The sequence below is a fragment of the Thunnus maccoyii genome, chromosome 18, assembly GCF_910596095.1.
Source record: "Thunnus maccoyii chromosome 18, fThuMac1.1, whole genome shotgun sequence".
Taxonomy (NCBI): domain Eukaryota; kingdom Metazoa; phylum Chordata; class Actinopteri; order Scombriformes; family Scombridae; genus Thunnus; species Thunnus maccoyii.
In genome coordinates, this window is record NC_056550.1 from 7,855,483 (window position 1) to 7,871,116 (window position 15,634).

Below are 15,634 nucleotides of genomic sequence, written 5' to 3' on the forward strand. Positions count from 1 at the left end.
TGTATTCACTTTATAATTACTTATGCATTTTTTATGCAGAGAAGACAGATGTGTTTGTGTTTGTGTTTGTGCTTGTGTAACATGTGTAACTGAAACTGAACTCTATATTTTATGTTTTCAATATAATTTTAGTCAGATGTCAAATTACAGTAATTATATTTTAGAATTTACCACTGCTTACTGGATAAAAGAAATATTCATACAGTCAAAGGTGATACACTTGATTATCTGAGGTTCAGCAGGTTTTTAGAGTAGCATCTAATGATACTATACAAAATACCTAATTGTGAAAAACACACTAGTAAACATATGAGTACTTACATGTGTTTATTGAGTCTTTGTCATTTGAAAAACACCAATCAAAAGAAACATGTTATTTCAGTAAATATGAAGCATTTATTTTTATCATGAGTTAAATTCAACATGTGTTGTCACTGAATAGTCATTTAAAAAGATTTTCCTCACAAACACAACATTAATTGTGGATGTCATCATATTTAGGACAGAGCAGAAGACAGAGCAGAAAAACAACAAAACTCATTCATACGTGGATACAATAGCAGATTGGTTAAAATGAATTAACATAACATAGAACAATTTAAATTGAACACTTCAAATATTTTGGAAACATAAAGCATCCTTCATCTATTATGTTTGAAATGTTCTTTAAAATAAAACATTAAACTTAAAAGAAAGTTACAACAAAAACAAAAAACAGAAGATAATATTTGTTTGACATTATTTCAGATGTAATATTTAGATACGTATGTGTATAAGAAAAAATGTGGCTTCCATCCTGTCCTGTCTGACAACTCTATATTGATTAAACTTCTGTATTTTGTTGTAATATGTAACAGTTTCATCAATTCTCTCTCAACCCCTCTAAATCTATTAAAATATGCAAATTGAAAATGAATATACAGCGATGATAATGTTTTGGATGTTGCAAGAGCTATCTGATGAGTTCAACATAATAACAAAGGTAAAATATGTCCATGATCATAATTCATTATGTTTCAGCTCAAATGTTTTGCACATTTCTTTGCTCCTGGAAACAAGTGTAACAAACAAAGTTCATGAATATTTAAAAAAAAAAAAAAAGAATGATTAAACAAAAAACCAAGATATCCATTTTAGGATTTAGGCACATATCAGCATATAACCAATAAACAAAATATAAAACAAAAAAGCTGAAATACATAAATGAAAATGGTTGTGTCAATCATGACACCTTGGTGAGATTTTTATACTTCAGTAATATGTACGTTGTTTCTGACAATGTTTGTGCATCCTATAAAACAATAATGCAATAGGAAGCTTTGTCTTATCACATTTTCCCTTTAACCCATTGTTGCTCAGAAACACATCTTCTAAATTTCCTTTCTTGGAAAATGCTGTCATTTCCAGATATTCTCACTACAGATGTAACCAACGTTGTAGATATGAATTATGACTATTGTTCTTTTGTGCTCTTTTTGCTTATTTTTTCACTTCAACCAAGAAACCAAGTGTTTCTTTAAAAGTCAAATCACCATCTATATTCTATGTCACAGTCAGAGTCAACTGTCAATTATAAAGTCAGCATAAATCTGAAAACGCTGTTTTGTAGTACTTTGGTTCATTAAAACAAAACATTATCAGAATGTTCAGCAAGGTTGTAGTTGTGTTGGCTCACTCACACATTTCATCCAGACTTTTAATAGCTTCTTTTTTAGAGTGCCTTCTCCACTCTTTGGGAATTTCACCAAAGCCCTGGAATTTTAAGTTATAGTGGTCTTCCAGCTGCTTTTGAAATCGACATACAAACCATTTCCAATATGTCAGCTTAGACTCATCAGCGGTAATTCTCCAGTTAGCATATTTTGGGCCACCAGTTCGGTACAGTTTAAAGGGAATGGTCTTTTCTGAATCACGATGAGGGTAAAAACTGTGATCACTTGCAACTTCTGTTGTGCAGAAATTGATGCACATCTCCACTGTGCCTCTATAGTGCAATCCATTGATTGCAGAGGGTCGATGGAAAGGCACGCTGTGATCGTCAGGACTGTGATTTTCCAGGGTGTTGGTACAAACAGCTGCACAGAATGGACACGTTACCCAGCAGCAGTTACACAGCTGATCGATGAGGATTTGATCTGGCTTCAGCCTGAATTCTTTCATCTTACCCAATGAGACGCTGCTCATCTCGTCAATGATGGATGCAAGTCCTTTCTCTATCTCTTCTTTAAGAAAGTCAAATTTGTTTATGTCACTGAAATTTTGAGCACAAATGGTGTTGAATGTTAGCTCATCATTAAGCAAACTGGAAAATTTCTTCAGCCACATGTCTGTGTCTCCTCTCTGAGCTTTGACTTTCTCTGTTGCAGTGAACAAAGCTTGACTCACAAGTTTATTGATGTCGTCAACATTTTTCTTGAGTATATTCAGTGCTTTATCTTTGTGTTTTCTGAAGATGTATTTCTTTACTTCCTTTCCTATGAAATTTTCTGCTCGGTTCCTTGGATGTCGGATGTAGTTGATGTAACTATCAAAGTCTTCTTTCTCTGCCAGTGACTTCAACACATATTTCTCCAAGTTTAACCTGTTCCCATTGAATGCTGGGACACTGCACCTCATCTCTCCAGCGAGGTCAATGGCGGTCTTGTTACAGACAGCTTCAACAGTGGAAACCTTCAGTTTTTCACAGATCATTTCTCCAAGCACAACAGCAGATGAGTTTCCTTTGCAGAAGCTTTTGAAGATGTTGTAATATTGTATTTTTTTGCTTTTCACAAAAGTTACAGCATCATTGTTCATTTTGAATTTGTTGTGGGACTCTGAAATCCAATTCCCTGCCATGTCAAACACATACAGTAAGAGATCAATTGTAAACTCCTTCTTTAGGGCATATTTCCTGTTTGATTCAAATTCCGTCACTTTTTCTTTGACATTTTTGGCCACCTCTTGCAAGTAAGTTGGACTGTAGCCTCTTGTAGCTACAGGTTTGCTCTTAATTGCATGAAGGGACTGTTGTTCAACATCTTCAATGAGGGATCTGATCAGCACTTGTTCTTCATATGGAAAATCTCCTCTTGGTTTAAGTGCTTCTTTTTGTCGTATTGACCGAAATCCAAATAATTTTTTAACAGACACCCAGGTAGTTGTCAATATTCCTTGCCCTTTTGTGTTCCTGTTTTCCCTCCTACTGTCTTCGGATTGTTGGCTTTTGTTGCAGAGCTCTTGGTGCTTGTTCAGGGTAACATAGTCAAAATAATCCCCAATCATTGATATGTCTTTGTAGCTCTCACAACTCTTTGAATCATCGATAAGAGACCATTCAATACCAAGCTCCTGCAGGATGGACATTTGTTCTTGTTCCAGGTTGATGTCCTCAATAGGTTTAGTGTCTCCAGTTAATTCAGTAATCCAGCCACTCCAAACAGAGTCAAACTGTTTTTCAAGTTCCTCTTCATCTTTGGCCTTGTCTTTTAACTCATGAGCGAGTTCTTTGCTCTTTTGTAGCAGCATCTTTTCAAACTCTGTCTTCTTGTCATCTAGCTTTTTACAGGCATTCTTCTGCTGGATGACCTCATCCAGTTTTCTTTTAACTCCTCTCACCTGATCATCATGGAACTCTTTGATTTTGGTTTCAAATCGGCCTCGCCACTGAACCAACATTTCTTTGTCTCTGTCATCATCAAAGTACACTTTCATATCTTTTTTGATTTCTTCATATGTTTCACTCATTTCTTTAAAAAGATAACCAAGGTCAACTTTGTCAAGTTTTCCATTTTCAATTCTGTTATAAAGCTGGTTCTCAATAGTCAACATGTTGCTCCTCAGGGCCCAGGTCCAGTTCCCATACTGGACCTCAAGTTTTCTGTACACTGCAATTTCAAGTGTGTTTTTGAAGCTGAAAACAAAGTTTTCTTTCAGAAGAGCATTCCACAGGTCCTTTATGTTGCTTTTGAACTGTGAAAGAGTTGTCCCTTTAGACTGTGAAGCTTTAGAGAGGATGATGTTCTTTAAATCCTGGATGCTCTCACTATAACCTGGATTTGGAGGAGCCATTGGTGGACTTCCCTCCCACAGTTGGGCAAAGTATTTCACATCTTTTTGCACATCAAATGCGATGACATCATTGAAGCACTCAGCATCACAAACCTCCTCTTTGGCAGCTAGTTTAGTCATCTGGTCCAATTTTTCTTGCAGTCGTCTCTTTCCATCCATGTTTTTCTCTGCAGCTGCAATATCTGTAACATTCTGGTGAACAAACACACAACTTGGAGAAAGTTTAACTCTCTTCATCCTCATGAAAGCCTGAACAACAATCTGCAGGACATCTTGTATTTCAGCTGGATTCTCTCCAAAGATGTTGATCAATGTCATGTTTCCCAGACCAACGACAAATGTCGCCAGTTCATTGTCGTGGTGAAGAGTGGCGTTACCTGCCAACTCAAGAGCACGCAGTCCTTCAGTGTCCACCACTAGAACATAGTCAAACTGAAAGTCTTTCTTCATCTCCTCTGACACTTTGACCAGCTGCATGAAGGCACCCTTGGTGCACCTGCCAGCACTTACTGCAAACTGTAATCCAAACATGGCATTGAGCATGGTTGATTTTCCACTGCTTTGTACACCCAAAACTGACAAAACAAAAACTCTCTGATCTCCCAGTTTCTTGATGACTTCATCTAAAAGACTAGAGATCCATGTTAAAGGCACATGACCTGCATCACCATCCATCAGCTCCATTGGGTGTCCTGATATCATCAGCTCTGCAGCCAGCTCAGGGTATTTAGACCAGTCAGTTTCTTCCATCTTTGTTTGTTCCTGCAGAGATTTATGGGCTTCATAGATCTGTCCAATTTCTCTAAAGATGTGCTCTAAGCCAAAAGTAGCTGACTGCAGTTTTGCTGATATTTTCTCAAGCTCAGTTTGCTTGCTTATTAGCTGATCAGATTTGTCATGTTTCTTCTTCAAATCCAAGACTTCAGACCATTTTTCATCATATTTTTGGAGAATTGAAGACAGATCATCTGTTGAAAGTGCATCTAGTAAGATCTGAATCCATTTCAGGAAATACTCTCTCTCCTCTGATGGCAGAGACGAAAGGCTTTCAGTGAACAACTTCATCAGTTCACTACATGAAGCAGCACGTTGTTCTTGACGTATTCTCTCCAGTTCCTGTTGTTTTTTACATTTCTCCTTCTCAATGTTCCCTTTGAGGTGATACTGTTCTTTGTTTATTTTGCACCAGTCATGCCACAGTTGGCCTTGACAAGGCAGATATTCATCTTTGATCTTTGAAACATCCATCTCTTCAAGTAAATTCACTATTTTCATAGCAGCACATTTTCCTTCTTGGCAGACTGTGTCATCTTCATCCACTCTGATTCCAGAGACCTCAGCCATGGTTTCTAGCTGGAAGAATGTATGTGGTCCAGACAAGATTTTTCCAATGATTCCTCTCAGTTCTTCAGAAACATCTGACCAGCTTCTGTCTTTCAGACCCATTTTGTATTTTCCCTCTTTCATCTCAGCTGCACCACAATCATTATCAACAATGAGACAAATGAGAGGTTTTGGAGACTTGAGAAGGGCTGAGATAACTGTCCAACTTTGGTCACTTTTCTCCAGAGTTGGTAACAGAACAACATTGACCGAAGATTTTTCCATCAGTATTTTTCGCTGTTTTTCAATCATCAGAGCATCACCATGAAGATTACAGAAGGCAATGCAGTCACTGAAGGCATCATTGGGTTTTCCAGCAGGGCAGTACCATGCGACCTCTGCCACACCGTCCAACAAATGGCGAGATTTGGTGCTTCCTGGACAGTTTCTATGGAAGAAGGTGCTGTGACGGTCGTTGATCAAAGTGTTCATCAGCTGAGATTTAGACAGTGATAGCGTACCAAGACGGAAAAATGACACCATGGGTGTCTCAGCTTTGCAGATGGGCATACTCTTCATGGTGACAGTGTTTGAATCATCTTTGGTTTGAGTTATCTTCCAGCTTTTCCTTATTTGTCTGAATGTCCACAGAGGACACTCAACATCCATTGTGACTGGGTCAGGAACAAGCAAAGGTAAGGCGTACTGACACTGTGATAGCTTTGTAATCATGTTCTGCTTAAGAGAGCTGTCTGAGCAGTGAAATACTGCCATTTGAACATCCATTGGATGCACATGAGACTGTTTTGTCTGATCCGAGTCTATTTTGGCAGTAAATAGAGCATCAAAGTCGTCATTGTCTGTTTCTGAGTTCTGTGGAACAGGCTTCAAGTGGCTCACCTCAGGACTGTCTTGTTTTACAGGAATATATCTGGCTCTGTAATCTAACATCATCAGCCTCTGAAGAAAATTGTTAGCTAGATCTTTTTCAGACAGGTCATGGTGCTGTTTTACAGGTCGACTTATTCTAAGAAAATCTGCTGGTGTCAATTTCTGATGATATTTTTCTTGAAGGTGAAGTCTGCTGAGCAGTGTTTCACTTTCTTGTTGATATTGCTCCTTCCTGTTGATCTCTTCAAAAATCTTTTCTGACTTCTGTAAATAATAAGTAAATAATTATATACTGTATGTAAAAATGAGAACTTCAAATACTGGGTTATAAAGTAAATAGGCTTTTATTTTGAATTCCTTACCTCATCCTTGTTTCCATCCACATCCGTATGTAAGATACCTACAGTACAACAATAAACTGCATTAACAGAGGGACAGAGCAATGTACTACTGGTACTGTGGTGTCTGTTATTAATGCTGAATTATTAGTTTATTTAGTTTTCTTTTTTCTTGACAGGGTTCAAATGAGACTGAAAGAGCCATGCAAAGTTTCAGTTAAAGAGTGAGTACACCATCTAATTCTGCTTGGTCCCTCCCTTTAATAAACTAAAAGAAATACAACAGAGAAGGTGGGAGGTGATCATGTCAATTTGAGGTGTGGCCTCATGGGGCACAGGGGACTCTGACTAATAAGAGTGGGGGATATCAAAAACTGATTCTGGTTCTGATTCAATATACCAGGGCCAGAATCACAAATACCAATACTTTTTATGATTAAAAGTCCAACTGAAATTACATTTAGTTATCCAATTTTTCAGTCAAAATGTTGTTTTTTTAAAAATGTATTTAAAAATGAAGATAATGCAGAAGTACCAAAAACTGCAGTTCCTTGAATGGCCACTTGAGGCTGGCTCCAAAAGCGAGTCAATCCCCATAGACCCCCATATTAAAATGCCCAACTTTATAGCAGTAGTAAACATACTTACAGTGTGGGACAAAAAAAGGTTTTGGTCTCTATAGCTAATTTTCCCTTTCATGACAACTGTACGGGTTGTGAACTTTTTTATAATTCATCTGTTCAAATTTTATTAAGTCGTAAAGTTATGCATAACTAAGGACGTGACTATTTTTAGTGACAGGTTTGTTTGGCTTGTTTCAGCAACCAGGCTTCATTCGGCCCTCCTCAGCTCCACCTCTTTGCCCATTTTTGAGAAAGCAGGAGTTCGGTGGAGTCAGGCACTGCCAAGATGGCGATGGCTGGAGCCACCCACTTTGAGCTTTAAAACCGCTCTTCAGAGACCAATGGGTGATGTCACGGTGTCTACGTCCAAATTGTTTACAGTCTGTGGCCCTGACACCGGCAGGGCAACGAAAGAGTAGCAGTTCTAACAAACTTGTGCTGTAGCTACAAGTCATGAACAAGTCTGTGGGTCATGTTGTGTAGCAGACTGCTGTCTAGCTTAGTCTGACTCTCTCATCTGCCTATGACAGAACGCTGATGCAAATGTTTGATTGGCTGAATGAAAAGAAGTTGTCTATCTACATAGATGGAGAGCAAACAGTACTCCATCAGATTAATGCAAAAAATCCTGAAAAAAATCCTGAAACCAAAAAGTCAAGCATTTTTCTCTTTGGTTTCTGATTTTTTCTCAAAGGAGAACACAGGACAAGTGATCTAGAGAGCAGATGTGTATGCTGTAGTAGACGAAACAAGATGCAATTAAATTTCAGTTGGACTTTAACAGGGTCACTTCTGATCTGAAAAATCAGTGCTTTGTAAAAACTTGATGTTACCAGCTTCATTACTATCATAAGTCATGCTTACTAGATGTCTCCCAATCATGGATCAAAGCTGCAGGTCTGGCAAGCAAACAGCAAGGCCACTTAAAACTGATGAATAAAGAACTGAAGACACTTATCAGGCTAAAACTCACAGATGAACTCTCCTGGCCTGCTCAGTGTGGAATTTAAAATTGAGAGCAGATCAAAATCTTGAAGTCACTGACCATGCCTTTAATAATCTGCTTTCATTCTGAGCATAATGTATTTTTTTCCTCTGATGACACTTGTGCAGTGTACCAAGCCCCCACCAATAGCATTGGGCTATATGGCAATTTTGTCTTAGGTCACATGATGCCCACTGGCCCACAAAGACTTTTTCCCATACACAACTATATGAAAGGAATGGCTTTAAAACAATGAATAACTTATCCGATCAAGAAAATCTTGAAATAACTTTTTGTACTATCAGAATGTGATAAATAAAATTTGGAAAGTCAAGAGGAGCTCTATCAGTAAATAATTTTGTGCTCTTCATGTGTTTGGGGAGTCAGAGGAAGTCTCTAAGGTTGTGCTCAGACAGACATTAGTTCTGCATTAAGAAATGCATCCCCCTCAGGAAAGTGAATGATGCGATTCCACTGATGCAGCAGGGGCTTTTCAAAATGATTGGCCTCTGCTCATTTCATCCATCAGATGGCACACTGAGCCTGATTTTAAGAGGTTAATACTTTTACTACTTAACTTGCTTAACTGTTGACAAAATGACTAGTTTGAGTCAAGACCTAATTAGAAGTTTACAACTCAAAAAACATTTTGGGGTGTAGTTACTCTTTTAAATCTTGATGAAATGTTTACCTTTCTCATTTGTCGCAAATGTTATCACAGGCTTGACGTCGGGCTCCCCACCTGATGTTGTGCTTTCATCGTTCGTCTCTGAGTGTTCAACGTCACCTGGTTCATTTGCTGGATCACACTGAGAAAACAAGTGATTTTATTTACCCTTTAGATCACCAGGTTATTACAACAGAGGTTCTGCTTTCTGGTAACAGATTTAGACTAAACATGTTTCTAGACATTAAAGGGGAACAGAGCAACCCCTGTAGCTAACACACAAAGATCACAGTTTAATCTTTACTGAAAATGTTTATGTAATATGTTGAACAACAGGACACAACAATATCTTTTTACTTAAAAGTATGAGTTCTTGCCTTTGTTAAATTGATGGCAGGAAAAAAGTTAAAATTATCTCAAAATTGTTTGATTTTGTGTCATTTTTATATCAGTATTTATGGTAGCACTAATTACCCCAAGAGTGCTCAATTTACCCCATCCCCATGCTCATTTTATCCCTATCTTGGGGTAAGTTGTGCCATAGGACTAATTTTTTTGATGGCTCACTGTTCTAAAACTATAATAATTAGATAACTTGTTTTAATTTCTACGGATACACAACAACCTGAGGTATATATAATAACGATTATTTGAAACAAATATACTTTTATTTTGCAGTAAAATCATCAAATGTAAAAAGTGCCTCACGTTTCCCTGTTCTCCCCTACTGTCCAAAATTGAGGAATTGACAGGTTAAAGTCAGCTATCATGTCTTATAGAAATGCATAGAGAGGCCCAGACAGAGATAATAAATGCAATATTTAAGTTGTTATTACATTACAAATGGTTATATCATGCCAGTCAGACTACAGTAAATCACATATTCCAAAAATAAAAAATAAATGCCTGGATGAAACAGACATATTACTAGATTTGTATGGGAATGTCAGCTACAGGAATTCTGGTAAAGCTTTATTGAATGTATAAGTCATGTAACTGGTAAAATACATCCTCTTCAAGCCAAACTCTATGTGGTTGGAATTTGCCCTGAAGACTTGTCACTTTACAGCAATCATGGCTTATTGACTTTTCACTCCTCTGGAAAAAAACGGACATACCTTCTACAGGAATGTAGAGAAAGGAACTTGAAGCCTGTCTTGCTTTGGAGTAATTTTTGTATATTGTTAAAAGAACAGATGCAAACTTTACTTGTTTATGAATTTTTGGAAAGTCACACTTTTGAATGATTTAGCTTTTTTTCCTTTTTGCTTTGGGAGAGAGAATATGTACCAAGTGTTTAAATGTACATGTTCTATATGTTAAAACTCCAATAAAAAATATCTTTTTAATAAATGTTATTATTGCTAATCAACAAAATTAATTGTGTTGAAGTCACTCTCCAAAGCATCCAATTTGGTTGTAAATTAAAGTGTAAGAGCTTACCTTCAGCTTGATTTCAGATGTATTCTTCTCCAACTCATCTGCTGGAGGAAATGTGGAAAAAGCAGATTGCACATTGGATTTTAATCTTACTTTTTAAAAAATGCTGCTGGATGTTATGATACCTATAATTTGACAATGTGCTGTGTTGCATTTTCTGCTGTTTTGTTTGGTCATGCACTGCATTTTCACAGCCTTGATCCATCAGTTTTCTATATTCACTTAACCTGTACAAGGTATAGGGCAGTAGTAGGCAAATAGCAGCCTGTGGACAAAACTGGGCCCTCCTTTCTGTCAATGACAGTACTTTCCTTCAACCACAAATGAAGCAGGCCACTGCTTATTGTGTGAGGATAAGCTATCAATTACATTTATGTCTCATGTATGTTCATGAGTATTTTTTTGTCAAATCAGTATCAAAACAAACAAAACATATTAAAAACATATGGGGTTGTTTTTTCACCGTGCAGGTAAAACACATACAATTTGAAGCTACTTCATGGTAAGTTTACAGTAACAGATACAGAACATCCTGGAAACATCAACAAAATTAACCCTTTTGTTTGTACAATCACAATCTCAGCAATAATTTTGTTGTGAGTTCAGTGTTTTCAAATTTAGAAAAATGAAACCCAAATTGTAATCAAGATTAATTCATTAAATCTCACCTGTTTGATTTTGCTGAGACACAGAGGAATCAATCCTTTCTTCTTTGTTGGATTTGTGGTCCAGCAGGTCTTTCTGTTCTTTATTGTCATCACACACCAGTCCACTGTAGCAGTGTGGATCATTTTCAGAGACCATGACATCTATTTTTTTCAATAATGCTATTATCTCATTTTCATCCATCATACTGTTTTTACATGTGTGGTACGTTTTTTCAGTGAAACTGTTATAGACTTTCAGGTCTGTCACTGCACTTTCACATTTTTCATCTGACTTATGAGTCACAACTGTCATTAAATAAGCAAGTGACTCTTTCCCAAAAGCTTTTTCTAACCACTGCACTCCTGAACTGTACTGGCTGTTATGCAGACCGTTTGTTAACAGTAAGAGAAAGGCATGGACTCCCCTGTTTAATGGGAATTTGTCAATGTTTTGAAGACCAAGCATGTTAATGACAGATATGTACCGACCACAAAAATCATACAGTTTGGACGAAAACTGTTCAACATTTGTTTGCTCGTCATGGTCAAATAAGATGTTTTTTGATCCAATCTCAATGGAATTTGTGTCACCAACTAACACAAGTGTGAGCTCAGGTGTCACTGAAATAAAATAAAAGAACAACATCACTATGGTTTAATCATTGACACAGCACACTTTTTGACATTTTTCTGAAATTCAATACAAAAAAGGGAATACATGAAAGTATTTCTTACATTCTTTGATTCCTCTTGCAACACTCTCGCTCTCCCCTGCAGTCGGCTCACTAATGTCACTGCTGCTTTCATTGTGGACCTCTTTAACATCATCAACCTCCTCTGCTGAATGGTCAAAACCTCCAAATATGAGAGAATAGTGTATTTAGTTTTCATAATTCTCTACAGTGTTTGAAACTGGATTTAGATATAATCTGAAAAACCTGTCACTGTACAATCAAATTCATGATGTTCTTAAAGTTCAAAAGTCAATTCCAGAAACTTAATTTCCAGTGTAGGCTTTATTTTTTTAGATTTCACAAATTCAAGAAACTATATTCAAATTCTTAAAATTCAATGAGCTCAATTTAGATCTAGAATTTCAGGTCAAGTCACTGAGACTGAGATTGCTCAAAACGGCTTGGTTAAATCATGGATGCATTAAGAAGAACTGGATACTATGTTCCAAGATATCACCCCATTCATTCCTATGACGGTTGCTCACTGGGCACATACGCAGAAAAAGGGTCCGACCCAATACCCACATTGATCAAGTGTCTACTTGTGTGATGTATTTGCTGTAACTGCCAACAATGCCAAAGTGCTCATTAAGACAGCGAGTGTGTGTTGGAAATTTATCTGTGCTCACTGGGACAAGTTTGATTAATAAGGACATGAGCTATTGGTTTTATTTCATTTCTACATTTTAGGGCTCACAAACAGAAAACACACATTCAGGAGCTGCAGGAGAAATAAAATTTAAAATATACTGTAAATGTTATCTAGAGGCATGTAGGCCTAGTGTACACAAAAAAAGTCGATAACCTTTTTAAGGAAGGAACATATTTCTCAAAGTGATTGATTAAAGGATAGCCTCTGATATTGACAATGTCAGAAATGCAATATTATTCTTATTAGTATCATGAAAAAGAATTGATTGTTAATAATGATTTATGGAGATTCTGTCATAACTATGGAAACACAAAGTGTTCAGTATTAAATAGATTTTAAAAAGATATTATGAAATATAAAAATCATATGAATACTTTTCATAATGACATATTTTATTTCATACTGTCACTTGCAATTGTGGACTTTGGACATCCACGGGACAGACGGGCTTCCTTGTGCTTCTGCATTTTTGGACCCACAGAGCATGCTCGCTGCCAAGCTGTTTGACAGCGAGCACATTAGAGACTTCCTCTGACTGAGCTTGCTAACTTCCTGTCAGCTCCCCACACACATGAATGATAAAATGATTTAATGATGCGGCTTGTCTTGAATTTGTGTTTGTGACACTCAGAAATAAAACATGACTACATAATTTTTGAATAGGCCTTTTGATATTTTAATTTTCTATCTGTTTGTGAACCCTAAAATATATATACTAAATAAATAATTATATATGCTGGAAATAGTTTTGAATTTTACGACTGACCACTAATTGACTACCTTAAGAGAAATTCAGATAGATGATTTTGAAAGTAAAATATTTCAGTGCTGTAAATTCAGAGGTATTTAATGTTCAACATCAGATATTCATTTGCTTATAAAATGAAAGTGTGTATGGCTCATCTCTTCCATATTCACCTTTCGTATCTGATGTAGTTGGTGCTTCAAATGTGATTTCAGACTCTTCTATTGTTGTTCCTTCATTGTTGCTGTCTGAGTGTTCAGCTTCACTGGGTTCATTCACTGGACCAAACTACAAAAACAGATTTTTTTACAATAAATTCCACAGGTTAGACCCACTGACAACATGAAACCAAGAAAACAGCCTCTAGATAAATATAGATAATGTAAGATAAGAAGTTGAAGATTAACAACATGCAATGGTGTTGCAATTAAGAGAGTGATAAAACATGAAATAGAAGCAAGAAAAAAAAAACTGAAATGCAAGTAGGATTGTATCAAAGTGAAAACAACGTTAAGAGTTATGGAATCAAAACCTCTTTAGTTCAGGATGAAAACAAAATGAGAATAGCTCAGATCTTTCTGGAAAGTTGGATGTACAGATGTGCTACACCACCAAAAGTTTCTACTTGAATTTAAAATTTTGGAGAAAAGGAACTTAGGATCCACTTCTGTCAAATTATAACCTGATTAACTTCAGAAAAACAGGATACTGTTAGAAAATGAATGCAGCTGTATGTTGAAGACAATAATGGAGATGAAGAGATCTTTCCTTTACCTTGGTTACAGCTGCACTCTCCTCTAACCCCTCAACTGCAGTGCAGGCTAATGTAAGAAAAACAGAATACACATGATGAGCATCAAAAACATATGTTTGATTATCTAGCTGCTTGAGGTTTATTAAACTTTATTTTCAAACCTTTAAATTACCTTTGTCATTTGCCACAGAAGTTACAGACTTGACTTCAGGCTCTCCTCCAGCTGCTGTGTTGTCTTTGTCCTCTGCCTCCATTTTATGTGTTCTTCATGCTTTAGATGAGAGTAACAGGACAAAGTCACATAAACAAATACTAAAATAAAATATTACTGCAGTTGTGAATCACCTTTCAAGCTGACTGGACAAATTATTACATAAAGACAAGCACTACGTCTAAGAGATAACTCATTTTGATGAACATCCTGAATATTTCCCTGCAGGTGAAAGGTTGCAAAGGTTAAAATGTGGAAAAAGTGTGACACAGCATTTTCCTTTTTTTCCTGTCTAAATGCCAAATTTCCTGCCAAATGGGTCTGCTTGCTTTGCCAACCAATATATGTTTCACAACAATTGTATGTTTCTCAGCCGATAAATAATATAAATAAAGAAAACTCACCTTTGTTTTGTGTTCTCATAGCTCTGCCTGCTCTGTATAGATATGACTGTCTGTCTTGTCAGAAATACTTCAAGATCACAATAAAAAAAATCAGTACTAGGTGTGGCCTTCACGAACAGTCCCTCCTCCTTTTCACAGATCTGATGTAAAGTGATGGGTATAAGGAGCAGTGAAGTCCACCATCCCCATTTCCTCTGAATCAGTGATGACAAATGAAAGTGAAACTAGAACAGCTCCAACTCATGAGTTCCCCAAAACCCTGTGACTTCAGAGGAAAACAATACTTACAGCACTAAATTAAACATTAACCAAACACAGTAGCAAACACAAATTACACTGAATCTGTGCAAAACAATAAATAAATGGATCATAAATCACATTTCATAATTCAAGTTCACATTTCTTTGCACCATATTATAGATTTGTGAAACTATGCTGAAGGAGTATTTCCCACAGCCTGGAAACCCACTCTTATTAACTGATCTATATATCAAGTAAATTATTTATTAACCAATAATAAAACAATTAATTACAGTTTATAAACACTTTATAAATTGTGTCTTATCAGAAAGCGTTGCTTGACAGGGAATATTGACTAAACTGTAAATTGTTTGCCATAACAGCTTTATAAGGTGTATTATATTATATTGTATTATATCAATGTTGTGTCTCAACTTGTTGTGCCGCACCAAGTGGAAAAATAAAAATCCACTATCGCAGTTTTAAGTAATTACTGTAAGAAATCCCAGTTTGAAGCACTGGTTCCTTTACTCAAGTGATTCACATACCGTATGTCTGTCTGCTGCTGAGTCCGGGAGTGTTTTCTTCTTTATGTTTTTTTATACAAGTGTATCAAAAGTACAGTGTATTGTCCTACCTTCTGTCTTCTCTGGCCTTCAAAAAGATATAATATGTGGAGTTTGGGTTTTGCCGAACAGAAAGATAAGAATTAATAATCACAGTTAATGGAGTTAATAACGGTTTGGTTTTGTGGGATGAGGCATTCTTAGATGAGATTGCTAAAACCTTCTTGTAATGAAGTTTCATGAATATTACTACGGTGACAGCTGTTGTAAATCCCTGTTGCCGATCTAAAGTCCAGCCATAAAGTCCAATGCAGGGCTTGTTTGGTTGTTTGGTTGAGAATAGATGCAACCGATACTCAGATAT

At 36.6% G+C, this 15,634-nt stretch overlaps 1 protein-coding gene across 2 annotated transcripts; it reads right to left on the minus strand.

The window, feature by feature from the left end:
* Window positions 1-310: 310 nt before the first annotated feature.
* LOC121884903 (interferon-induced very large GTPase 1-like) lies at window positions 311-14,535 on the minus strand. 2 transcript variants are annotated; one of them, XM_042393998.1, is made up of 10 exons: window positions 14,465-14,535; window positions 14,022-14,120; window positions 13,870-13,916; window positions 13,269-13,383; window positions 11,700-11,819; window positions 10,986-11,585; window positions 10,321-10,358; window positions 8,902-9,019; window positions 6,627-6,664; window positions 311-6,528 (listed from the first exon to the last, which is right to left on the minus strand). In XM_042393998.1, the coding sequence occupies exons 2-10, from the start codon at window positions 14,101-14,103 to the stop codon at window positions 1,672-1,674; spliced, it is 6,015 nt and encodes a 2,004-aa protein (XP_042249932.1). In that variant the 5' UTR covers window positions 14,104-14,120; window positions 14,465-14,535; the 3' UTR covers window positions 311-1,671. The 2 variants fall into 2 exon arrangements, with proteins under 2 accessions (XP_042249932.1, XP_042249931.1); XM_042393997.1 differs by having other exon boundaries at window positions 10,321-10,361.
* Window positions 14,536-15,634: the final 1,099 nt, after the last annotated feature.